Here is a 27,239-nt window from a genome sequence, read left to right as displayed (position 1 = left end):
GCCCTAAGGCCTCCATACACTGACCAGCCAATTAACCCCTTGCCCCATCCCCAGCCCCACCAGTTTCATTGGCTTCTATAGGAATCCTCACCTGGCCACTGAAGAGTGGTCTGGCACAAAATGGCTGCTTAGCACACTAGGTGGGTGCTGTTGGTTAAGGTCGGGTGTTTGATTGAGTCAAAGATAGTTTATTATATTGACAAGATAGTCAAGTGACCGCTCTAACAATGGAAATACAGTGCATTCGGAAAGTATTCTGACTTATTTTTTTAATTTGAGCAAATTCAACTGAAATACCTTAATTACATACGTATTCAGACCCTTTGCTATGAGACTCGAAATAGAGCTCAGGTGCATCCTGTTTCCATTGGTCATATTTGAGATGTTTCTACAACTTGATTGGAGTCCACCTGTGGTAGATTCAATTGATTGGACATGATTTGGTAAGGCACACACCTGTCTATATAAGGTCCCACAGTTGACAGTTCATGTCAGAGCCGTAACCAAGTCATGAGGTCTTAGAATTGTCTGTAGAGCTCTGATTCAGGATTGTGTCAAGGCACTGATCTGGGGAAGGGTACCAAACATTTCTGCATTATTGAAGGTCCCCAGGAACACAGTGGCCACCATCATTCTTAAATGGAAGAAGTTTGGAACCACCAAGACTCTTCCTAGAGCTGGCCGCCTGGCCAAACTGAGCAATCAGGGGAGAAGGGCCATGATCAGGGAGGTGACCGAGAACCCGATGGTCACTCTGACAGAGCTCCAGAGTTCCTTTATGAAGATGGGAGAACCTTTCAGAAGGACAACCATCTCTGCAGCACTCCACCAATCAGGCCTTTATGGTAGGGTGGCCTGATGGAAGCCACTCCTCAGTAAAAGGCACATGACAGCCCGCTTGGAGTTTGCCAAAAGGCACATAAGGGACTCTCAGACCATGAGAAACAAGATGCTCCGGTTTGATGAAACCAAGATTGAACTCTTTGGCCTGAATGCCAAACGTCACATCTGAAGGAAACCTGGCACCAACCCACGGTTTTGCTAAAATTTCTCAGAACCTGATTTTGCTTTGTAGTTATGGGGTATTGTTGAAAAAAACACACAAAAAAACACAATTTAATCAATTTTAGAGTAATGCTGTAACGTAACAAAATGTGGAAAACGTCAAGTAGTCTGAAGACTTTCTGAATGCACTGTATATCAGTGTATTCATAAAAATCCTAACCATTACAAAACTTCTATTCGATCTAATAAGACAAATATTTAAAAAAATGGCCAAATTCCACACTCCCTCATTGACCCCCATACAAAAATTGCTCACTTCGTGGGGTTATTTTCGTGGACAGATTTTGGGCAGAGTAAAACCTCTCGCTTCGCCTCTTCCTCTCTGGGTGAGTTGTGTGATTTGCCACACCCCCATAGACTGTAATTTGTGTTTGTTCTGTGGTATGATGTTGATGATGATGATGAGTAAGTGGAACGTGCTCACATGATGAGTCTGGACATAGAGCAGGGGAATAAATGTCTGTGGTGATCTAAGATCCACGTCAGGACATGTGATCGACATGATATTAGAGGTGTTAAGCAATTTCTGGGAGACAAAAAAAATATAGTGGAGTTTTTGATTCTGGATAGCTAACAGTACCGAATCACTCTGTGAAAACCGGTACTCTGATCTGATCTTTAGTCTCACAATACACATGGAACACAGTAGGTGGATTAAAAGTGTTTCTGATCCAATTTCACCTTGAAATGCCCTAAATTCTCCTGAGATTGAAACCTGTTGTTAACCATGGTTATTTCCCAGTATAAGTAGCTTCATTTTTGTCTACACTACTGGCATTCTATCATCTCCTTGATGCTGCTATGCTGAGTAAACCTAGCACAGAGAGAAGGGTGATCTTAGCATACGTCAATTGCAGGACTATGTTGTACTACTATTTTAATTGCATTTGCATGATAGGAATGAGTGTGTCTGTGTATTTGGAAGTGTGCTGTCATCACAGGGCAGATTATGGTACTCTCCCTTCAGTCAGTCAGTCAGTCAGCAGCACCCGTGATGGTGGGGAATTCCTCCCATGCTACAGAATAGTCCTCCCTTCTGCTGCCCTCCTGGCACTCAGCCAGCGGGTTAAACCGCGAACCATCTCCCCATAGAAGAACATATCTGGTTGCACTGCAATCCCTGTGGGGAGGATTAACCATTTTAGGGATGTGAAGCAGGGCCTTAATCTCCCCCTCTCAGTTAGAGACAGTTCACAGAGTTAATACCAGACCGAAACACTGACAACAGCCCTGGCTCAGATTACATTTCACACAGCAGAAAGAAGACAAAGGCTCTGAAAGCAGCACCAGGCCTTGTGTATTTGTATGTGTGTGTGTGCGTGTGTGTGTGTGTTGGGGTCACGGTGACAGTGTGTATGTGTGTTGAATAGCGCTAGTTAATAGGGTCAGTGCGTGGTCACATTCAGCTGTTGTCTGGGTCAGTGGATTCTCCACCTCTCCGTGTCCCCATCCTCCCCAAGGGGGTGTTTCTAAAGGACTGCTGCCCCCTCAACCCACCGCCCATTGTTTTACACGCATTCTGCACTACTTTTTTAATCACACAGAGGTTCACATCCATGCATGAATGTGTAAAGCAAACCCTGATGAAAAAAAGAGCAACATTTCAAGCTCGTCTGACCAGCATGGTCTAGCTGGTTAGGTTGGCCGACCAGCTGGTCAAGCTGGTGATGCTGGTGACCAGTTTATGATGGTATGCTAGTGACCATGCCGGTCTATGCTGGTCCACAATAGTCTAACTGGTCAAGCTGGCCTGGCAAAACCATGCCCATCATTATCATATTTCCCAGCATTCTCTACTGCAGTTAGATTTTTTGAATTGTTTGTTTCACCATTTGTTGTGTTTTTGCATGTACATTGATTGATTAATAAATCTTATGCTACACAACGATAAATAACATACATGTTTATAAACTAATCCAATCTGTTAGTTGGACATGTTGTACCTGTTACTGAAATGGTTGTTCCAGTTTAGATGGATAATTATTCATCTGTCTAACCCAGGCAGTAATTATAAATACAGATTGTGGGTGAAAAAAAGTTACAATTGTTGTATATCCCCATTCTGGCTGGATTCCAACAGGAATTAAAAATCAATTTGCAAGCCAGCCTGATGTGTCTTGCAGGCCTGATGTGGCTACTGTATTAGGGGAAAACTAGAACCTGAAAAGTAAGGCCTTATAATACATGTAATGTTCAGTCTTAAATAATTAAGCACTTTGATGCTGGTTTTGCTGGTGACCAGCATTCCAGAATAGACTGGTCAACAGCATACCATGCCAGTCACCAGTGTCCTAAACACAGTGAAGACTGGTCACCAGCAAAAACACAGCGAAGGCACCAGCAAAAACACAGTGAAGGCACCAGCAAAAACACAGTGAAGGCACCAGCAAAAACACAACAAAGACACCAGCAAAAACACAACAAAGACACCAGCAAAACACAGTGAAGGCACCAGCAAAAACACAGTGAAGGCACCAGCAAAAACACAGTGAAGGCACCAGCAAAAACACAACAAAGACACCAGCAAAAACACAACAAAGACACCAGCAAAAACACAGTGAAGGCACCAGCAAAAACACAGTGAAGGCACCAGCAAAAACACAGTGAAGGCGCCAGCAAAAACACAACAAAGACACCAGCAAAAACACAACAAAGACACCAGCAAAACACAGTGAAGGCACCAGCAAAACACAGTGAAGGCACCAGCAAAAACACAGTGAAGGCACCAGCAAAAACACAACAAAGACACCAGCAAAAACACAACAAAGACACCAGCAAAACACAGTGAAGGCACCAGCAAAAACACAGTGAAGGCACCAGCAAAAACACAGTGAAGGCACCAGCAAAAACACAGTGAAGGCACCAGCAAAAACACAGTGAAGGCACCAGCAAAAACACAACAAAGACACCAGCAAAAACACAGTGAAGGCACCAGCAAAAACACAACAAAGACACCAGCAAAAACACAACAAAGACACCAGCAAAAACACAGTGAAGGCACCAGCAAAAACACAGTGAAGGCACCAGCAAACACACAGTGAAGGCACCAGCAAAAACACAACAAAGACACCAGCAAAAACACAACAAAGACACCAGCAAAAACACAACAAAGACACCAGCAAAACACAGTGAAGGCACCAGCAAAAACACAGTGAAGGCACCAGCAAAAACACAGCGAAGGCACCAGCAAAAACACAACAAAGACACCAGCAAAACACAGTGAAGGCACCAGCAAAAACACAGTGAAGGCACCAGCAAAAACACAGTGAAGGCACCAGCAAAAACACAGTGAAGGCACCAGCAAAAACACAGTGAAGGCACCAGCAAAAACACAGTGAAGGCACCAGCAAAAACACAGTGAAGGCACCAGCAAAAACACAGTGAAGGCACCAGCAAAAACACAACAAAGACACCAGCAAAAACACAACAAAGACACCAGCAAAAACACAGTGAAGGCACCAGCAAAAACACAGTGAAGGCACCAGCAAAAACACAGTGAAGGATGGTGACCAGCCTTGTCTAGGCTGTTTTTTAAGAAACGATCAAAGTGCCAGGAGGTCTTAATATCTTAATAACCAAAGGTTTTCTTTATCTTCCATCACCACACAATTGCATTTTAATGAAGACCGCAGGCTTTATCCTCAGTTGACCCCTTACAGTATGATAATCAAACAACCTAAATTACAGCTAAACCCTGAGATGATTGACAGACCATTTTGTTTTACACTCACTCCCCTTCACATGCCACGTCAAGTTTAGGAAATTAAACAGGTATGAGTAATCCTGTGCTGCTGCTCTTCGAGGAGCAGGTGAGGAAACAGCAGCAACAACACGTGACGTCATCCCCTCTCTGCCGAGGAGGGAATTTGGTTTCTCTGCTTGTTAAGCATGTTAAGGAGTTGGCTGGAGGCAACAGATAAAAGCAGAAAGCTGAGCAGAAAAGCTTCTCGGCTTAGAAAGGAGTCTTTATTTCATTGTCCAATTAGAGGCGTAGTGGTCCAAACTGAGGTAAACATGTTTTTGGAGAAGACAGAGAACAAGAGATCCCTATCTGCTGTTGTGTTGTCAGAGTCAGACTGGCTGGTGGTTCACTGATAGCCCGGAGTTGTGTCTCCATGCTTCTTGCTGCTCCTCTCTCTCTGGGAGGTTGTATGGAGAGGGAGTGATCATCAGTGGAACTATGACTTGGATAAATGAGGGATGGTGGTCTTTATGCCATTGGCATCATTTCAATGTACTTATGTATATAACATTATCTTAACATATCCAGTAGCAATGCCATTGTCACTGTGCTGTACTATACTGACAGCTTAAGAGGAAATGTACGCACGCACGTAAATATTGCCACCCATCTTGTGCATCAGCAGCACCTGTTTACTGTCCCGGACACCATGTCTGTGATATTGTCACAACAAGGAGAAAACCCAGTCGTCTGCGATAACCAGCCTTATATAACCTCTAGGTGGAAGTAGGTCCTCAGTCCACTCCTCCTGCCATCTGTTCTGATGTGTGTCTCTCTCTTTCTTTCCTCTCAGAGCTGAGGATGATGGCGGAGGGGAGGTTTGCCAGTCTGCCCAGGAATATGCACATGGGCGTGGGCAGCAGGCAGTGTCCCCTGGCCTCCTCCATGGACCTGCTGACCTCCAGGCCTGTAGTACCAGAGCTGCCCCCAGCCGGATACCACAGTGTCTCCATCCACGGCACTCTGCCTAGGAGGAAGAAAGGGTCCCCAGCCCCGGTCCAGGGCCCTGCCCGCTCCTGGGACATGTACAGCCACATGGGCACCCTTCCCCACCCGGCCCGCACCCACCTGCCCTCCTCGCCGCTCATTCACAACATCATAGAGGAACACCAGCCTTACCATACAGGGAGGGAAGGCCACTCTGCATACAGGTACAGACACACATCCTTTAATGCTTTATATTTAGGACTAGTTTAGGACTACCTTGGCAGCAGCTAATAGGAATCCTAATAAATACTAAATACTACATTTTCCTTTGTTCATATCACACAATCTAAATCAAATAGTTGTGTTTTGCAAAATAAGACACAGGGGTCGCGCTTCAAAGCTACTTGCGTACTGTGCTGCTATCACCACCCTGACTGACTGAGACTACTTCACTCTGAAATAGTGTCCCAGTTTCAAGCGTCTGCCATGGTAAGCAGGTCACCTGAGATATAATCAGTGAGCAGCACATGTTAGCACTAGCCTCTCTGCTACTGTCTGTCAGGGCAAGGGGCTGTATCCCTCAGGCCCTGTTGAGTCACTGCAATGCAGCTTCACTCTGGCCCCCTCTAGATGTTATCCGAGGCTTGGGCCTTCCTCCTCCCCACAGCACCTTGCATTCACTACTGAAACACAACAGTGTCAGACTGCTGATAGGGCTAGCTTGATCTCAGATAACACAGCAAGTGAAGGAAGAAGTTCCACAGCATCAATTCATGTGATTAGCCCAGAAAACTGTGGGCAGAGACATAATAAAACATACACACATCTCACAGAGATGGAGTGACGGGGAGGCTTCTGTTTAGGGTGATATAAACCACCCAACACAACAACAAAGCTTGTCTCTAGTTGAGATATATAGGCCCGGATAGCCCTGGCTGTGAGTTAGATCCTGTGTGGCAGAGTTTTAAAGTGGCACTCCAGTCTCCTTTTCACCTCATTTAACTCATGATTTACTTAACAAGAGGCACATCTCAATAGGTTGTCCAGGCAAATCATTACATAGCACAAGTGGGGGGGGGGGGGGGGGGGTCATCTTTTGTTCTCTATTGCTCCTTTATTGTTCCTTAAGCAAAGGGGAGTCCGATGACATCATGGATTCCCACCAGGCCAACTCATTGAATGTGCTACTCCTTGAAGTATGCAGTTGTGTAAAAAAAATATATATATATATTTATATATTTTGCTCAAACATTGTTTTTACCCTTTAGTGTGTGAAAGTAACTGTATTTATGCTTGGGATATCGCTTTTTAACAGTAAAAGTTTTTTTTAAATCACTGAAGGATGTCTTTATGTGACACTGTAGACCAGAGCAACCCAGCAGCGCGGGACAGAATGAAACACAGCCCCCCTCTTTAGACACGCTTTGAGCAGGCAGACAGAATATGTCTGGGCCTGGGTGGAGGAAGGGGGTTGGGGTGCGAGGTGGGTGTTAATTAGAACTGAAAAGGCTGCGTCCATCCCTTGACATTTGAAGTTTATCTAATATTGGTCTAGTATTTCATCCCCATAAAGCTGGTGAGGTTAGTGAAGGTAAAACCTAGACAAAGGGAAAGAGAATAAATTAGCCACTGGTTTCCATAACAACCTCCATTCTGGCACTATGGGATACACAGTGGAGGTGAAGAGGAGCAACAAGGGTAGAGTACTGTCTGCCTTAGCAAAGCGAGGGAAGGAGGGAGAGAGAGAGGAGGAGGGAGGCAGAGGAGGGGTAGAGAGGTACTGAAGAGAGCCCTGAGGTGTAGTGTCTTCTTCAGAACATTGCACGTCATAATATTTATATATGTATTTTACTTTTAGATTTGTGTGTATTGTTGTGAATTGTTAGACACTACTGCACTGTTGGAGTTAGGAACACAAGCATTTCGCTACTCTCGCAATAACATCTGCTAAATATGTGTATGTGACCAATAACATTTGATTTGATTTGAACAGGGGATCCTGTGGCATTAAGTACACAGCCCAGAGTCCAGCTGTAGTGTATCCGATTGTGGCTACTGCTGTAACTCTAGACACTGATGTGGGAACATGGACAGGGATGAAGGCTAACAGAACACTATAAAAGCTTTAGTTCTTGGGGACCCATTCTGCCTGCACTGTGCTGCCTGCTACAGGACAGGACTGCAGCCCCATTGTGTCTATCTTAAGGCCACTGGTTGACTGGTTGTGGCTGGCTAGATGGGGGAGACTTCAGGATTACTCAAAGGTCTTTGTCCTGCTCTGTTATGAAAAGATAGGTCTGTCCTTAACTTCAGATGGGAGGATATGCCACTCTATCATCTCTTTTCATGGAGATTACATGAGTGAATGACCACTTCATTTCTGCTCACTGATTGAACTACTTGGCTAATTGTTGTTCCATGGATATTGTACATGTTTTAAATAAACCTATGTTTCTTTGTGCTGACCTGTTAGTCTACCTAACTGTCTGTTGACCCTTGCCCCAGACAGTGCTCCATCCTTCAGCGACACGCTACTTAATCAGTGTTTTTTCTGTATCGATGACACTATCTGGATTGATCCACAAAGGGAGACATTTTTCAGGTGACCCCTGACCTCAGTCTGTCTGTGTGCGTATGTATAGGCCAGATAGCCAGATAGCCCCTATAACCCAGGGCTCACTCACTCTGCTCCAGGGAGAAATAGACAGTTCTGGCTGCGGTGTGCCTGCAAATCCTTTACGAGTTGGACTCAGGTTGAGATGGAGAGGAGATTTACAGCCTCGTAGAGGAGATGAAAGGGCTGATTAAAGTTGGAGCTGGCCGTGAGCTCAGAATCTAGACTGACTGAGCTTCTCTGTTTGTTCTGTTGAGAAATGGGCTGCTGCTGAGTTTGGGCCAGACGCCTGTATGGTAACAGGCAAGGCTAGAGAATGGGGAACAGTGGTGAAGGTTAAAAAAAAAGTGAAGAGAGTGTTTTTCCAGATATCTCACTGCCAGGGTCAGTTCTGAATAAACCACTCTGATCAAAAACAAAAACATGGAGCTGCAGCTGCAGTATGTACGGTACATTGATAGGACCATGTAGGTAGGCGAATAGACATCACACACACCACATATTTTCAAGGAACGTATTGTTGTTTTCCGCCATGCGAAAGCTGTCCTCGGGATTACAACAGAGATAAGTCATGATGCCAGGCCTCGATGTTTCCAAGGACGCTGTGCACTAACCCGAATGCAGGAAAAATATGCTATTGTTATGATCAAATCATGCTGTGGTTGGTTAGGTACAGTGAACCTTCAATTCCAATATCAAACACAGCCACGGAACAAACATTTACTGTACACCATCATTTGTATTGATTGTCTGTGGGACTGACACGCTTCTAAGCCAATCACAGTGTATACACTATAATTCCTGTCAATGTGTTTGTAGTTCTGTTTATAATGTTCAGCCAGGGCAGATCATCAGGTGCTGGTTCTGCTTTTGGAAGACTGCTGCTACTTGTCCTTCTCCCCAGCTGAACCAGCCAGCAGGCGGCTGAGGAACAGAACGTGTTCTATCTGAGGGGACACACACCTGCAGCTACCCTGTAAAATAAAGAGATATATCCCACTCACCCTGGGCCAATCATTCACACCCCTTCACCTCCCCCAGTTTCTCCTGTATTAACTATTTCATGGCCAGATGGTCACTCAGTGTGAGTAGTATATGTATACATTTATTAATGAAAATGACTTCAATAAGGTGACTTGGTTGAAGTTATTTTGTGCCCCGTAGAGTGCTGATGCACTGTATTTAACTCACCACAAAAGCCTTTTTTCAAATATTACAATTGAGAAGCTTTATTTTTTCCAGTCTAAAACAATCTTCCCTACAATGTCCTTTGACCACTTTAGAAACTCTCTCTGTTAGTATGTGTTATGGGAGAGGTCAGATGACGTCAATATATGGGAAAATGGTAGATACTCATAAAGACAACTCTGATAGTAAGAGACTTCAGTGGATACAAGTTATGCAGGAAGTATTATACGTGTAAAAGTTGAGGGATTTGCCAATAGAGTCACACTGCCCCTTGAGTCAGTAATGTGCATGTGCCTTAGGCATCCAGAACAACCTTTGACCTCTCTGTAGGGCTGAGGGAGTGTTGCATGTCAAGTGCCCCTCTCTCTCAGTCAGTCAGTCAGAGAAGGGGAGGTTGTGTGCGGAAATCCAATTATAGCCAGGTCGTCTGTGTGTGACCTAGCCTGTCCTTGTCCTTGGCTTGACTGAAATCCATTTGAACTTTAGGTTTGGGGAAAGTCAGTGGTTGAGTAGGGTACACATTTTCTCTCTGCGAAACAATGCAGCTGTGGTTTGGCTGACTCTCAACCGATCAGAGGGAGAGTCTCTTTGGCTGGCCTGCGGCCTCGCTCATCCTCTTTCTGTGAAAATAATCAAATCTCCACTCTGCCTCCCAACATCTCTGTTCTCTAGCCTCTCGGACCCAAGAGGTTGGGGATGATACCACCGCACAGTGAACTGTATGATACCACCGCACAGTGAACTATATGATACCACCGCACAGTGAACTGTATGATACCACCGCACTGTGAACTGTATGATATCACCGCACGGTGAACTGTATGATACCACCGCACAGTGAACTGTATGATACCACCGCACTGTGAACTGTATGATATCACCGCACGGTGAACTGTATGATACCACCGCACTGTGAACTGTATGATACCACCGCACTGTGAACTGTATGATATCACCGCACGGTGAACTGTATGATACCACCGCACTGTGAACTGTATGATATCACCGCACTGTGAACTGTATGATACCACCGCACTGTGAACTGTATGATATCCCCGCACTGTGAACTGTATGATATCACCGCACTGTGAACTGTATGATACCACCGCACTGTGAACTGTATGATATCACCGCACTGTGAACTGTATGATACCACCGCACTGTGAACTGTATGATATCACCGCACGGTGAACTGTATGATACCACCGCACGGTGAACTGTATGATACCACCGCACTGTGAACTGTATGATACCACCGCACGGTGAACTGTATGATATCACCGCACTGTGAACTGTATGATATCACCGCACTGTGAACTGTATGATACCACCGCACTGTGAACTGTATGATATCACCGCACTGTGAACTGTATGATACCACCGCACTGTGAACTGTATGATATCACCGCACAGTGAACTGTATGATACCACCGCACTGTGAGCTGTATGATACCACCGCACGGTGAACTGTATGATACCACCGCACGGTGAACTGTATGATACCACCGCACGGTGAACTGTATGATACCAGCGCACGGTGAACTGTATGATACCACCGCACTGTGAACTGTATGATACCACCGCACTGTGAACTGTATGATATCACCGCACGGTGAACTGTATGATACCACCGCACTGTGAACTGTATGATATCACCACACGGTGAACTGTATGATACCACCGCACGGTGAACTGTATGATACCAGCGCACGGTGAACTGTATGATACCACCGCACAGTGAACTGTATGATACCACCGCACTGTGAACTGTATGATACCACCGCACAGTGAACTGTATGATACCAGCGCACGGTGAACTGTATGATACCACCGCACAGTGAACTGTATGATACCAGCGCACGGTGAACTGTATGATACCACCGCACAATGAACTGTATGATACCACCGCACGGTGAACTGTATGATACCACCGCACAGTGAACTGTATGATACCAGCGCACGGTGAACTGTATGATACCACCGCACGGTGAACTGTATGATACCAGCGCACGGTGAACTGTATGATACCAGCGCACAGTGAACTGTATGATACCACCGCACGGTGAACTGTATGATACCACCGCACAGTGAACTGTATGATATCACCGCACGGTGAACTGTATGATATCACCGCACGGTGAACTGTATGATACCAGCGCACGGTGAACTGTATGATACCACCGCACAGTGAACTGTATGATACCACCGCACTGTGAACTGTATGATACCACCGCACTGTGAACTGTATGATACCACCGCACTGTGAACTGTATGATACCACCGCACTGTGAACTGTATGATACCACCGCACTGTGAACTGTGTGATACCACCGCACTGTGAACTGTATGATACCACCGCACTGTGAACTGTGTGATACCACCGCACGGTGAACTGTATGATACCACCGCACTGTGAACTGTATGATATCACCACACGGTGAACTGTATGATATCACCGCACTGTGAACTGTGTGATACCACCGCACGGTGAACTGTATGATACCACCGCACTGTGAACTGTATGATATCACCACATGGTGAACTGTATGATATCACCGCACGGTGAACTGTATGATACCACCGCATGGTGAACTGTATGATATCACCGCACTGTGAACTGTATGATACCACCGCACGGTGAACTGTATGATACCACCGCACGGTGAACTGTATGATACCACCGCACTGTGAACTGTGTGATATCACCACACTGTGAACTGATTGTGATGTTACCTAACACTGTAGCTGTAGTTGTTTAGTAACAAGGCCAGCTCTTTATTCTTATGCGGAGGGAGCGACTTCAGAGCTGAACCAGCCAGCGCAGCAGCCTGCCTGTGTTGTGTTGTGTTCCTCTGAGGTGGTGTGACATACAACCACCCACCCTGCTGAAAGAAAAGCCAGGTTATTGTGTAGGCTGACATGAAAGAATAGGCAGAGGAGAGAAAGTTCAGTTCTCCAAGTTCAGTGAGTAGATGAGACGCGGTCGTACAGAAGCTAAATGGAGAAAGAGCTGAGAGGAGCTGTTTAAGAGCTCGTGACCGGCGCTGAACTTCTCAGGATGCAGCAAACATACTCTTTCCAGTTGACTTTATTCGCCACCGTATTTCCTGCTGCATTCACGCCCTGTTCAGAAAATTAGGGAGAAAAGGAAAGACCAAGGGCCATCAAAGTAGTTTGGTGAGTTATTTTTAGTTAATAATCTTACTGTAAATTCTTTGGTTTGTATACCTGCTCGCTTAGCCAACATTTTTAAGGGTCAACATTCCACTGTTTTCTATTCCACAGAGGCTCTTCTTAAAACATTTTTTTAACACATATTTATTTGTTCCAAATCAACAATTACAGAAATACATGGATTTCTTTATTTCCACACATACCCCCCCCCCCAACCCAAAGAGACAAAAGCATAACAACTGTCACGTTCCTGACCTGTTTTCTGTTAGTTTTTGTATGTGTTAGTTGGTCAGGACGTGAGTTTGGGTGGGCAGTCTATGTTTTCTGTTTCTATGTTGGTTAATGGGTACCTAATATGGCTCTCAATTAGAGGCAGGTGTTTTTCATTTCCTCTGATTGAGAGTCATATTAAGGTAGGTGTTTTCACACTGTTTGTTGTGGGTGGTTGTCTCCTGTGTCAGTGTTTGTATGTTACGCCACACGGGACTGTTCTCGGTTTGTTTGTTTGTTTGTTTGTTTGTTTGTTTGTTTGTTTGTTTGTTTGTTTGTTTGTTTGTTTGTTTGTACGTTCGTTCTTTTATGTAGTCAGTTTTCCTGTTCATGCGTTCTTCACATTATATGTAAGTTCGTGTCCAGGTCTGTCTACAATGTAGACTCTACATCATTTATTTGTTTTGTGGTTAATCAAGTATAGTTCGTTTTGTGTCTTGTTTAAATAAACAATATGTCAAGTTACAACGCTGCGTCTTGGTTCAATCCATGCTCCTCCTCTTCGGATGAAGAGGAAGAGGAGAACCGTTACAACAACCAAACATTCACAGACACATTTCCTCTAATAAAAAAACATAAAAAGTATTATATTCAGTCGTATATAATAATGCAGATTACGCTTCGACTATAGACAATATTCACCTAATATTCACTTATTCACCTTCCAATTCTTCTACAATATCACCAGTTTGCAAAAAGTCACAAAACAGATCCCAAATATCATGAAACTCTGGGGCTTTCTTTTTCACTATATAAGTACATTTTTAAGAGCCAGGCTTGACGTGAATTATTTTAACCAATGACCAAGTGAGGGTGAACTGACATACTTTCAGTGCAGAGCAATTGAAAGTCTAGCGTGTAATGGACAGAGGTCAACCATTTTCTTCTCTCTCCTATATAAAGAGGAATTCCCTGGGTAAAGATTTAGGATGCAACATTTAGGGATTAATGGTATTGGGGTAGAGGTCATCTCAGAGATATAGTGCAGTGCTGAGCTCCAAAACTGTTGTATCTCAGCACATTCCTCCAGGCAATGATACAAGGTGCCTAAATGCGTGTTACATTTAACACAGGTCTGGGATATTAGGGTCAAATATGTGGATCTTAACAGGTGATATATATGTTCTCATTATCAAATTGTATTGCAACAATCTCAGGCTGGTGTTTATTGTCTGTATCTGAGCTCTAGAGCATATCATACCACAGTCCTCTGCTGAAATATCTTCCTGCATAACTTGTATCCACTGAAGTCTCTTACTATCAGAATTGTCTTTATGAGTATCTACCATTTTCCCATATATTGACGTCATCTGACCTCTCCCATAACACATACTAACAGAGAGAGTTTCTAAAGTGGTCAAAGGACATTGTAGGGAAGATTGTTTTAGACTTGAAAAAATAAAGCTTCTCAATTGTAATATTTGAAAAAAGGCTTTTGTGGTGAGTTAAATCTTTCATTTATTTCTTCAAATGACATGAGCCCTTTTTAATTGAATACATCCATTACTTTAACAATACAATTTCTTGGCCATTCTTTAAACCCCAAGTCATTTTTACTAGGTGTGAAATTGTCATTGCCCCAAATTGGTGTAAAACTGGATAATACAGGGGATTGGCCCAGATATTGCTGTACTTTATGCCACATAGTTAGGAGGTTTTTAACAAAGGGATTAGTAGTATTCTTCTTTAGCTTCTTAAAGGGAGCAGAGTACAAATATCCATACAGAGTTAAGCCTTTTGTGGACAGCATTTCAGTCTGCAGCCTGGGTAAGTATGGTTTCTTGGAGAACCAAAACATTGCAGCCCTAAGTTGTGCAGCCCAGTAATACCACTGTAGGTGTGGAAGTTGCAACCCCCCTCTGTCATATGGCAAATAAAGAAGAGAAAGTCTAAGCCTTGGTTTTCTGTTGCTCCAGATCAAATTTGAGAGTATCTTTCTGATCTTTGTGAAAAAAATAAAGGTGGTTGAGCCAGAGGAATTGATTGAAATAGATAAAGAAATTTGAACAGAATATTTATCTTAATGATATTTATTCGACCAATAATAGATATAGGCAATGATGTCCATCTGTTGATGGATTCTGTTACACTCGTTACCATGGGTTCATAATTTGTTGAAGTCAAGGAGCCAATTTCTGGTGTGATTTTAATACCAAGATATGTGAAACCTTGTTCTGTATTCACAAATGGATGCTGTACAACTGGATTCAGGCTCTCTTGCTTGTTGAGGAAAAGGATAGAAGAGGGTTAAAGTTTTATTAACTTTAAACCCAGAAAACTGACCAAAGTTATTAATTATATTGGAGAGGGAAGAGATAGAATTCTTTAGATCTGTTAAGAATAAGAGGGTATCATCGGCATACATGTTCAGAATCCAATGTTTTAATTTCACAAATTGACGGATGGGACCTTACTGCAATGGCAAAGGGTTCTATAGCTAAAATAAAGAGTCCTGGACTGGCCGGACATCCTTGTCTCGTACCCCGAAAAAGCATAAAAGGTTGTGAAATCAAGTTGTTAGTGGCAACTTCTGCAGTGGGGTCGGTATATAATATCTTAATCCATTTACAGAAGTAGTTCCCAAACCCAAATCTCTTAAGCACTTCAAATAAATATGACCACTCAACTCTATCGAATGCCTTCTCTGCATCATGTGAGAGTATGACAGTATCAGGGGACCCTTCACACGTGCACTATGTTTAGTACTCTCCTCACATTGTGAAAACCTTGACGGTTTTTCACAAAGCTGTTTTGGTCTTTGAGTGTTAGATATGGGAGCACTCTATCCAATCCCCTGGCTAAAGCTTTAGCAAAACATTTTGAGTCGGAGTTCAGAAGAGAAATCAGTTTGTAACTTTCACATTTTGTTGGGGATTTATCAGGCTTCCGAATAAGAGTGATTAAAGCACTCCTTAGAGAGAGGTGGAAACAACCTTGCTGAGAGGATTCAGCATACATATCCAAAAGTGGACCTGGAACTTTGTCTTAAATATCTACTGGGAGAATCATCTGGACCTGCCGCTTTACCTCCCTTCATATTGGAAATAGCATCAGATATTTCAACACCATTCAATTCCTTTCCAGATCCAATTTTGTGTCTTCTGAAATAGAGCGAAAATCAAGACAATCCAAAAATTATGTCTGATTAGTTAAGTTCTCGAGAGATTCAGAGTTGTATAAAATGTGTTGTAGTAGGAAGCAAATGTTTGGTTTATTTCTACAGGATCCATTGATAATTGTCCTTTAATATTATGAATTCAATTAATGGCTTTGTCTGAATTTAGCTTCTTAATGCACCAGGCCAGCAATTTACCATGTTTTTCACCTTGATCATAGAAGGACTGTTTCAGCCTTTGAGGTGGAACGTTCTTCATCTTGAGCTTTAAGAGTAAATCATTATTGGTTTATTTCTACTGAGTTTTCCAAAAAAGCTTCCCTCTCCAATTCTCAGATTTTGCTGTCCATCGCTCTCATTTTCAGATTGAATTTATTTGAAACTGGTAAAACTTATAATTTGCCCCCTAATATATGCTTTGAAAGTCTCCCATCTGGCACTCGCTGACGTTTGGTCAGTGTTCAATGTAAAATATACATCTATATGCACTCCAACGTAATGTAAGAAGTCTGGGTCCTGTAACCATCTGGGATGCAAGCACCATCGAGAGGATCCTTTTACTAGTTTTGTATCCCTATAGAATAATGACAAGGGAATGGTCACTCAGTGTGGAATGGTCTCTCAATACTATCATATCCACTTCCTGCTACATTGGGAACCAATGAGCAATAAACTAAAAAGTAGTCTATACTACTTTTAACATGAAGACTCCCTTTTACTCAGGTTCGGAGTCCTCCAAGTTTCATATAGATTCAAGTCCTTAATGAAATGCTGTAATTTCTTTCTACTCGGCGAGTGGGAAGTGTCTAAACCAGAGGAGCAGTCTAGATGAGGATCAAGAGTGCAATTAAAACCCCTGCTATTAGGACTTTATCAGGACGGGAGGCCATCGATAGAAATACATTCCCAAAGAATTTGGGATTATCATCATTAGGACCATCAACATTAACCAGATTAATACGCTCATTCAAAAGAGTTCCCTGTTCAAAATGTATCTAACTGCTGTATCAGTTATGATATTATCCACTTGAAACGGAACAAATTTGTGAATTAAAACCACAACACCACGAGAATGAGAGGAGAAACTGGATGCTATTACTTGCCCTGGCCATCTCCTGCGTACTTTAAGGAGCTCATCCTTCAACAAATGAGTTTCTTGTAGGAACACAATAGATGAATGTAGCTGTTTAAGCCTCGTAATAACCTGTTTCAGCCTGGATGGTTTACAAACTCTACAGACATTCCCCAGAGTAAAATTAAGTTTTACATTTGAAGTAATTTAACCAAAGATTCAAACATGGAATACGCTATAGCATAAAGGCATATCTAAAATATGTTTAGTAACTACAAGGACCGCATTAATATTTTATAGTGAGAAAAATATGTAAAGATCTGTTGGAACAAACAAACATAAATCTATACTAACAGTAAAACATTGAACACCATTCCCTTGTCTCCCTAACCGAGACACCCAACGCTTCCTCTCCCACCTCCCCCTAATCGTAGAGTGTAGCCTGGTGGACGACTGATCCATTAAAGTGAGTAGTCTAACCTAAAACTAAAATAAAACAGTGTCTCTTACCGTCTCTCTGCCATTACCAATAGGAACCAATACACGCAGTCAGTCAGGAAAGCAAAGGCCAGCTTTTTCAAGCAGAAATTTGCATCCTGTAGCTCTAACTCCAAAAAGTTCTGGGATACTGTAAAGTCCATGGAAAACAAGAGCACCTCCTCCCAGCTGCCCACTGCACTGAGGCTAGGTAACACGGTCACCACTGATAAGTCCGTGATAATCGAAAACTTCAACAAACATTTCTCAATGGCTGGCCATGCCTTCCTCCTGGCGACTCCAACCTTGGCCAACCGCCCCGCCCCCCCCCCCCCCCCGCTGCTACTCGCCCAAGCCTCCCCAGCCTCTCCTTTACCCATATCCAGATAGCAGATGTTCGGAAAGAGCGGGAAAACCTGGACCCATACAAATCAGCTGGGGCTTGACAATCTGGACCCCCTATTTCTGAAACTGTCCGCCGCCATTGTCGCACCCCCAATTGCCAGCCTGTTCAACCTCTCCTTCGTATCATCTGAGATCCCCAAGGATTGGAAAGCTGCCGCGGTCATCCCCCTCTTCAAAGGGGGAGACACCCTGGACCCAAACTGTTACAGACCTATATCCATCCTGCCCTGCCTATCTAAGGTCTTCGAAAGCCAAGTCAACAAACAGATCACGGACCATCTCGAATCCCAACGTACCTTCTCCGCTGTGCAATCCGGTTTCCGAGCCGGTCACGGGTGCACCTCAGCTACGCTCAAGGTACTAAACGATATCATAACCGCCATTGATAAAAGACATTACTGTGCAGCCGTCTTCATCGACCTGGCCAAGGCTTTCGACTCTGTCAATCACCATATTCTTATCGGCAGACTCAGTAGCCTCGGTTTTTCTAATGACTGCCTTGCCTGGTTCACCAACTACTTTGCAGACAGAGTTCAGTGTGTCAAATCGGAGGGCATGTTGTCCGGTCCTCTGGCAGTCTCTATGGGGGTACCACAGGGTTCAATTCTCGGGCCGACTCTTTTCTCTGTATACATCAATGATGTTGCTCTTGCTGCGGGCGATTCCCTGATCCACCTCTACGCAGACGACACCATTCTGTATACTTCCGGCCCTTCCTTGGACACTGTGCTATCTAACCTCCAAACGAGCTTCAATGCCATACAACACTCCTTCCGTGGCCTCCAACTGCTCTTAAACGCTAGTAAAACCAAATGCATGCTTTTCAACCGTTCGCTGCCTGCACCCGCACGCCCGACTAGCATCACCACCCTGGACGGTTCCGACCTAGAATATGTGGACATCTATAAGTACCTAGGTGTCTGGCTAGACTGCAAACTCTCCTTCCAGACTCATATCAAACATCTCCAATCCAAAATCAAATCTAGAGTCAGCTTTCTATTCCGCAACAAAGCCTCCTTCACTCACGCCGCCAAACTTACCCTAGTAAAACTGACTATCCTACCGATCCTCGACTTCGGCGATGTCATCTACAAAATAGCTTCCAATACTCTACTCAGCAAACTGGATGCAGTTTATCACAGTGCCATCCGTTTTGTTACTAAAGCACCTTATACGACCCACCACTGCGACCTGTATGCCCTAGTCGGCTGGCCCTCGCTACATGTTCGTCGTCAGACCCACTGGCTCCAGGTCATCTACAAGGCTATGCTAGGTAAAGTGCCGTCTTATCTCAGTTCACTGGTCACGATGGCTACACCCACTTGTAGCACGTTCTCCAGCAGGTGTATCTCACTGATTATCCCTAAAGCCAAAACCTAATTTGGACGCCTTTCCTTCCAGTTCTCTGCTGCCTGCGACTGGAACGAATTGCAAAAATCTCTGAAGTTGGAGACTTTTATCTCCCTCAACAACTTTAAAAATCTGCTATCCGAGCAGCTAACCGATCGCTGCAGCTGTACATAGTCCATCTGTAAACTACCCACCCAATTTACCTACCTCACCCCCCCATACTGCTTTTATTTATTTACTTTTCTGCTCTTTTGCACACCAGTATCTCTTCTTGCACATGATCATCTGATGATTTATCACTCCAGTGTTAATCTGCTAAATTGTAATTATTCGATTTATTGCCTACCTCATGCCTTTTGCACACATTGTATATAGATTCTCTTTTTTTTCTACCATGGTATTGACTTGTTTATTGTTTACTCCATGTGTAACTCTGTGTTGTTGTCTGTTCACACTGCTATGCTTTATCTTGGCCAGGTCGCAGTTGCAAATGAGAACTTGTTCTCAACTAGCCTACCTGGTTAAATAAAGGTGAAATAACAAATAAATAAATAAAAATTACTCCTCACAAACAAAACAAAAGGCCTATTTTGCAAGATGTTATGTGAAATATCACAACAAAACGCATATCTAGCAAGATGATATGTGAAATACTGTATCACGTAGTATTCGTTTGAAAAGTAGCAAAGAATAGCTCCACCTAAAACAGTAATGCTAGTCAGTGAAGCCTGACTAACGCTAACATTACAGTATGGACAGTCCAAAATAGCTAGTAGCTACCAAGTAACAAAAGGGCCCATACATATAGCATTAACGTAGTATACCATGATAAATTTATAATCCCCAAAACTTATCAAAGATCAGAAATTAACAGGCTATGTGAGAAAAATATATACCATTGAATATGTGCTACGTTACCCAAAGGCCCTTGCACATGAGTGTCAATAATTTTAGTCCAAGGATATGATCGAAACTTAAGTCTTCATATAAAGTAGTCCTGATGCTTCTCGGTAGTGCAGGATGAATGAACAAGGTCCCGATGTGTCCATTGATATGGAGCTAAACATCTTTGTCAGCATTTTGGGGCAGCAGGTAGCCTAGTGGTTAGAGTGTTGGGCCAGTAACCGAAAGGTTGCTAGATTGAATCCCCAAGCTGACAAGTTAAAAATCTTTCGTTCTGCCCAGTTAACCCACTGTTCCTAGGCTGTCATTGTAAATAAGAATTTGTTCTTAACTGACTTGCCTAGTTAAATAAAGGTCAAATAAAACATTTTACAGTGTTTTATGTAATCCAATGGAAGAGAATTATCAACATAACATAAATAAACTTAAACATGACGTCCAATGTTCAATGGAAGTATCTTGCCTGTCATATAGAAGAAACTGAGCTAAGTGATGAGCACATACTGTACAGGCAACAAATAATATAAGGAAACTGAGTGGGCAAGCTCACCATATTATTCACTTAACTGTTATGCTAGCTACTGTACAACAGTAGCAGTTAATACATTAGTTATTGTTAGTTAGCTTGCCAACAGTCACAAAATCCAAGGTGGTTTAATTCTCCATAGTACAGAGTGGTGGTAAACTTCACAGCTACAACATGACTAGGAAGAAGATTCATGTTGTATGCCATGGATGAACGCCTCGGCTTGAGGGAGATTCAAACTCGTGTGACCGTCCATTGTAGGTCAGATATTCCATTGGCAATGTTGAGGGACTTGAGCTGGTCGTTTGACCCTGTCGTAGCCTTTTCCTTTTCGGCGAAGGTCCGCAGATAGGTCAGGGAAGAACAAGATCTCTTTGTCCCCTGTATCACCTTGCCCATAGCTCTGGCTTTCCGCATCACTCGGACTTTGTCTTGAAAGTTGAGAAACTTAATGTTAAGGACTCAAGGAGAGGGGTGGTTTCTCTGCGCTGTAGGAGTAGGATGCAGATGGGCTCTTTCAATGCACAGGGGTCTGGAAAGTTGTCCGGCACCAATGACTCGCTTCCCGAGTCATTGGGGCCAGGAAACTTTCCGGACCCCTTGTGCATTGAAAGAGCACATCAGCTTCCGAGAGAGAGAGAAATGCAAGAGAGAGAGAGAAATGCAAGAGAGAGAGAGAAATGCAAGAGAGAGAGAAATGCGAGAGAGAGAGAGAGAGAGAGAGAGAGAAATGCAAGAGAGAGAGAGATAAATGCAAGAGAGAGAGAGATAAATGCAAGAGAGAGAGAGAAATGCAAGAGAGAGAGAGAGAAATGCAAGAGAGAGAGAGAGAAATGCAAGAGAGAGAGAGAGAAATGCAAGAGAGAGAGAGAGAGAAATGCAACTGCGTCATCATTTGCCACTTTTTCAAGTAGTCTGAAATTAGACCTCCTGTGGTGGTTCTCGAGTTTAGTTTTGAAGTAAGGTCCGCCAACTGTTTATCCAACTTTTCGGTCGTTGTTTTGACAGTGACGACAGTATCTTCCACCATGCTAATGTGTTCCTCTGCTTCGTCCGTGTGCGTGGAGTAGGCTTGAAGGTCACGTTTAACCTCACTAATCCCTGCTAGGACACCTTCGTGTTTTGCGGAAAAATCCGCCCTCATGGCAGAGATTGCTTCTGGTTCTGGTTGTCTACTTTGCTGGTTGTCATGTCGGATTTGTGGTGTGAGGAGCTTGTAGGGCTTGCTGGGTTAGTAGAGCTGGCTGAATTAGCAGGGCTAACTGGCCTAGCCTGGTGTAACCCTCTTCGGAAGGATGAGACCAAGGTGCGGCGTGGTACGTGTTTATGCTTCTTTATTAAATCCAAACACCAAACAAAACAACAAAAGAACAACGAACGTTACGTTCCGTAGGCTACGGAGAGCTAACAAAAAACAACATCCCACACCCTAAGGTGGCAAAACATGCTGCCTAAGTATGATTCCCAATCAGAGACAACGATAGACAGCTGTCCCTGATTGAGAACCATACCCGGCCAAAACATAGAAACACAAACCCTAGAAATAAGAAACATAGAATGCCCACCCAAATCACACCCTGACCAAACCAAATAGAGACATAAAAAGGCTCTCTAAGGTCAGGGCGTGACACCTGGACCACGTTGTCGATGCGAGATGTTGTTCTTGTTTTAGGAGGACTATGTTTAAGTGGATTCATAATGGATGTAGATATGCCTGAAATTGTCCAAGAAAACTGGTGTTCATGTTACCAGGATTAAAAATAAGAGATAAAAATAAGTTTAGCCGAAATTGGCAGGCAGGAGAGCACTAAAAACACATCCTCCCAGTTCAATGCCATAACCCGCCCCCCACAGAGGCTCTTAAATATGATGTTTGTGTTTTTTCCCCTTCACAATCTCTATGGGAAAAGTGGTGAAAGGCTCAAGGAATTAATTCCCCCCGTCAGGCCTCTGCATCAAGGGTTTGGATTCAACTACTCTTAAACACACAAAAAAACTGAATATTGGAGAAAAAAGTAAAGTAGAGGCATAACTCAAATAAACAGAATGTTTAGCAGAACCCTGAGGAGGCATCGTCTCGTCCTCAGGGATTTGAAATGAACTCCTCTCAGCCTTTAGAACTTATTTCCTCTCAAAATCCATTTTGGACATCTCGAGTTGGTTCTGAGAATTTATGGAGGACTAGCCCTGCTAATGACAGGGACAGTTTAAACCCCTTTTTCTCATCTAATGTAACAGAGAAAGGACTCATGTGGGAGTTTCTTACCCCTCTGTGAATTTGCCACTGAGGTCAGAAGAAGGGGACATGTGGCTGTGACTTGTGTGGGGGCTGGTTGGGTAGACAAGTGGGTGGGGGTGGGGGCAGGTGGTGTCTGAGCTTGCCACTCCTGTCAGAGAGGAGGTAGAATCTCAGTCAGCAGCCAGGGTTGTAGCAGCAGCTCTGCAGACACAACACAGCACAGGGAGGGAGTGGAAGGGACCAGCAGCAGCCAGTAGAAATGTGTTCACTCAACAGAACCCTGTCTCTGTCTCTGTTCCCCAGGGACCTCAGCAGCAGCATGGATCCCACCATGGAGTACGTCAAGGTAGGAACCCACTCAACCATTACACATCTGGCTGAGACACAGGGCTCAACAGGTGTCACTATTGTTTTGTTATCTCACTTTATTTTTCAACTGATTCAGAAGCGGTCAGAAATATTGAGGTTTGATTCATCACTTATCTGAATGGTGTTTTAGTCAGGACTGACAAGACCAGTCATACAGGTTTACGTTTTCTACCAGACAACAAATACTGTAAGGATATAGTTCAGCTTTTTGAAGTTGATATGACACTAATTCCTACAAAACAGTTGAGACTAGTTTTGTAACTCTGAGGTGTGAGAATGCTAGTAGCACTCAGGGACCTCTGACACAAGATGTTGATCTGACATCAAGGAAATGAAGTGTCTTGGTTTATTTTTCCAGGATTTTATAGAGATGCAAAGAAAGATAGATTAAGACAGTAAATATGTACAGTATATATGGAGAAGACATGATGTGTGTACAGTATGTGTGTGTGTGTGTACATGTGTGTTTGAGTTATAAGGTCTGATGATGTCATGTTTTGTAACACACTATTCTTTTGACAAGAGGTTTAACTTTTTGTTCTCCAGACAGGTTGACCATTCAGTTCATAAAGGTTAGCTGTGTAAAAGTGTCCTCTTCAAGCTTTGTTTCCTGTGTAGACATCATCTAGTATACCCATTGGTTAGAGAGAGAAAGGGGCATTTGTTTGTAAAGGAGTGAAGATCCAGACATAACCCTCATAAGCTCTCAACTATTATCGCAATGCCACAGGAAAACAGTAGGCAGACAGGAGATTGTAATCACTAGTTTTGTTGTGTTTTGTCTCAGAAGGAGCCACACTGTACTCATATGTAACTAAGGAGCTGAGTAACATCTTCAGTGGAGTAACGTCTCTTTGGTTAAAAAGTAGCAGAGACCACTTGGGTAGAAAGGAGTGTCTCTTAGATGGAAACGATGTGGAACAATGTTCCATTTCCACCAAGAAGAGAGACATTTCTCTTTAGACTTTTTAAAAATCTAGTGCTCTAAACGTTTTTTGTATAGTACATGTTTAGTAGCCAAGTAACTGATTTTGGCTCTAGCTATAATTCCTCTTTATGTAAGGTTGCTGTGAGCATAAATTATTCTACTCTCTCTAAGGGGGAGGCTGTCAAAAAGCCTCAAAAGGAAAATGACGAGCGAGCGGTGGAAATGTCCTCTATCTAGTACACTAATCTAATTTCTCTCCAGGCTACGAGGCACTTTGTCTCAGAAGTAGGTCAATGTATCGACCAAATCATATTTCCCATTACTTTCACCTGTGTCCCTGCTCACTGTGATTGGCCTTGAGTGGTGACTGAGGTCTGTGTGTTCTGATACCACACGCCTGACAACTCTCTTTCACACACATGCTCATTCACCCACTCCTTCCCTTTTTCCCCTCACCCACTGTCACTAATACCCTGGGCTGCTTGCCTCATACGATAGGATGCTCTCAGGTCAGTGTGAAAAGCAAACATAGTGGTTCTTCACATGCAGGTCAGGAGTGCAAACAGCTCTCATATCAGGTGCCATGGCAGCCTTTCATGAACACATACACAGCTCTGCTACCTCACTAGGGTAGTAGGCAATGTTCCCTATAAAGCTGCGCCAGCTCCCCTTGGACAGATGAAATATCAGCCTACGCAGAGATGCACGAGATTGAACTTCCCTTCACTTTCTAGAGTTTTCCTCTTTAGTTAACACTATCAACTTTTCGCTTTACTGTGGGAATTGTGCTCGAATCAATGCAATATTAGCCACTTTCAATGTAACATTCGGAAAATAAAACTACCTATGCAAGAGATTTTCTTGTAGGCAGAGCGCAATGGAGTAGGATTCTATTGCATTGACAGGCATGACTCAGGCCCAGACTCTACACAGACCGGTGCGCCATAACCAATCATCGGTGCAGTAGGCCTATATGCAAATAGCCATTGCCATATATGGATCTGTGCCATTCACTTTGAACTCAATGCGCTTGTTTTGAGATCAAACCAGGGGCTGCATGTAGCCAGCTGTGCACTTTTGTTCATATTCTTTGCTAGTTAGTGAGTTATTAGCCCATTTATAGATAATTTCTGGTTGCTTCCTACAAGAGCATAAAGTTTGTGCATTTCTAGCCATCTTTAGAAGCAAGTCAGGTAAATAGCTTTTTTTATGTCTTAAAGGGGCAGTGTTGTGTTTTGAAACGGTCTTGAATAAGCTAAGTAGCGGTTAGGACTACCTACTACCGATGTTTTGACACCTGAGCAAATTTCAGATCTGCTGAGCGCTAACTTGAACATAAAAATGGCGTGCAACTTCCAGCGTACGTTTACAGTAAACACTGAGGATGTATCCGCTTTAAGTTACAGTTTTAACTGTGGCCAAGTAGGCTCCTGTGGCTGTTTGATCATAATGTAGGCCTACCAAAACAATGGAGAAAAATGCATCCCATAACATTTGAACAGCTGTTCTATCATTCAGCTTACAGTAGCAGCAAATGTCTGGTGTTCAATGAAGGCCAACATTCCATGAGACGTTGGAAAAAGCATGCAGGGCTTGACATTAACCTGTTTATCCACTTGTCCTTCAGACAAGGTGGTGACTGAAAATGTTGTGTTGTTTGATGCAAGAAACCACTTTACAAAATAAAAGTCATTATTATTATTTCCACCATTATTACAGAGAATCAGACAAATGATGCTACCCTCCGCCTATTGACTACTCAGGGCACTGGCTCAATATGCCTTAGAAAAGAGAAATTGGCCCAAATCAGAAACTCAGTTCTTCAGTCCATTGTTATCTACCCTTTATGTCAAATATGAATTCTGTCACTACCATCTCCATTCATTCATGCTCATTCAGTCACCTCAACATGTTGGAACAGGCAAGCACATGGACCACATCTTCCCTCATTACTAATTGTGATGTTGGAGAGAGCTGCCAGCCTTGTCTGACTCAGGTTGATGACAGAAAGTGTTATATGAGGATGAAACATCCCAAATGCTGAGCCCTGTCCTCATCTCAGCTCACCCCAGAGGGATTACCCAGATGAGGGTGCAACTGAGGTTTTTCTTTATCTTTACTCTTTTCTACATTGTAGAATAATAGTGAAGACATAAAAGCTATGAAATAACACGTATGAAATCATGTAGTAACCAAAAGTGTTAAACAAACAATTCTTCAAAGTAGCCACCTTTTGCCTTGATGACAGCTTTGCACACTCTTGGAATTCTCTCAACCAGCTTCATGAGGAATGCTTTTCCAACAGTCTTGAAGGAGTTCCCACATATGCTGAGCACTTGTTGGCTGTTTTTTCTTCACTCTGCGGTCCAACTCATCCCAAACCATCTCAATTTTGTTGAGGTCGGGTGATTGTGGAAACCAGGTCATCTGATGCAGCACTCTGTCACTCTCCTTCTTGGTCAAATAGCCCTTACCCAGCATGGAGGATTGTTTTGGGTCCTTGTCCTGTTGAAAAACAAATGATAGTCTCACTAAGCGCAAACAAGATGGGATGGTGTATCGCTGCAGAATGCTCTGGTTGCCATGCTGGTTAAGTGTGCCTTCAATTATAAATAAATCACTGACAGTGTCACCAGCAAAGCACACCCACACCATCACACCTCCTCCTCCATGATTCACGGTGGGAACCACACATACGGAGATCATCCGTTCACCCAGTCTGCATCTCACAAAGACATGGTGGTTGGAACCAAAAATCATCAGACCAAAGGACAGATTTCCACCCGTCTAATTTCCATTGCTCGTGTTTTTTGGCCATAGCAAGTCTCTTCTTCTTATTGGTGTCCTTTAAAAAGGGAAATACCTAGTCAGTTGT

General features: G+C 43.4%; 1 protein-coding gene across 3 annotated transcripts in view; it reads left to right on the top strand.

The window, feature by feature from the left end:
* LOC129855260 (breast cancer anti-estrogen resistance protein 3-like) overlaps positions 1 to 27,239 on the top strand; it is a 101,942-nt gene that overhangs the window by 44,661 nt on the left and 30,042 nt on the right. For all 3 annotated transcript variants that reach the window (XM_055922718.1, XM_055922720.1, XM_055922719.1), the window contains 2 exons: positions 5,601 to 5,958; positions 23,371 to 23,413. In XM_055922718.1, the coding sequence (XP_055778693.1) occupies positions 5,601 to 5,958; positions 23,371 to 23,413 (401 nt within the window). The remainder of the gene's footprint in view (positions 1 to 5,600; positions 5,959 to 23,370; positions 23,414 to 27,239) is intronic.

Source organism: Salvelinus fontinalis, chromosome 5 (assembly GCF_029448725.1).
Source record: "Salvelinus fontinalis isolate EN_2023a chromosome 5, ASM2944872v1, whole genome shotgun sequence".
Lineage (NCBI taxonomy): Eukaryota > Metazoa > Chordata > Actinopteri > Salmoniformes > Salmonidae > Salvelinus > Salvelinus fontinalis.
Note: the sequence above shows the minus strand (reverse complement) of the source record. Positions and strands in the feature narration are given on the sequence as shown.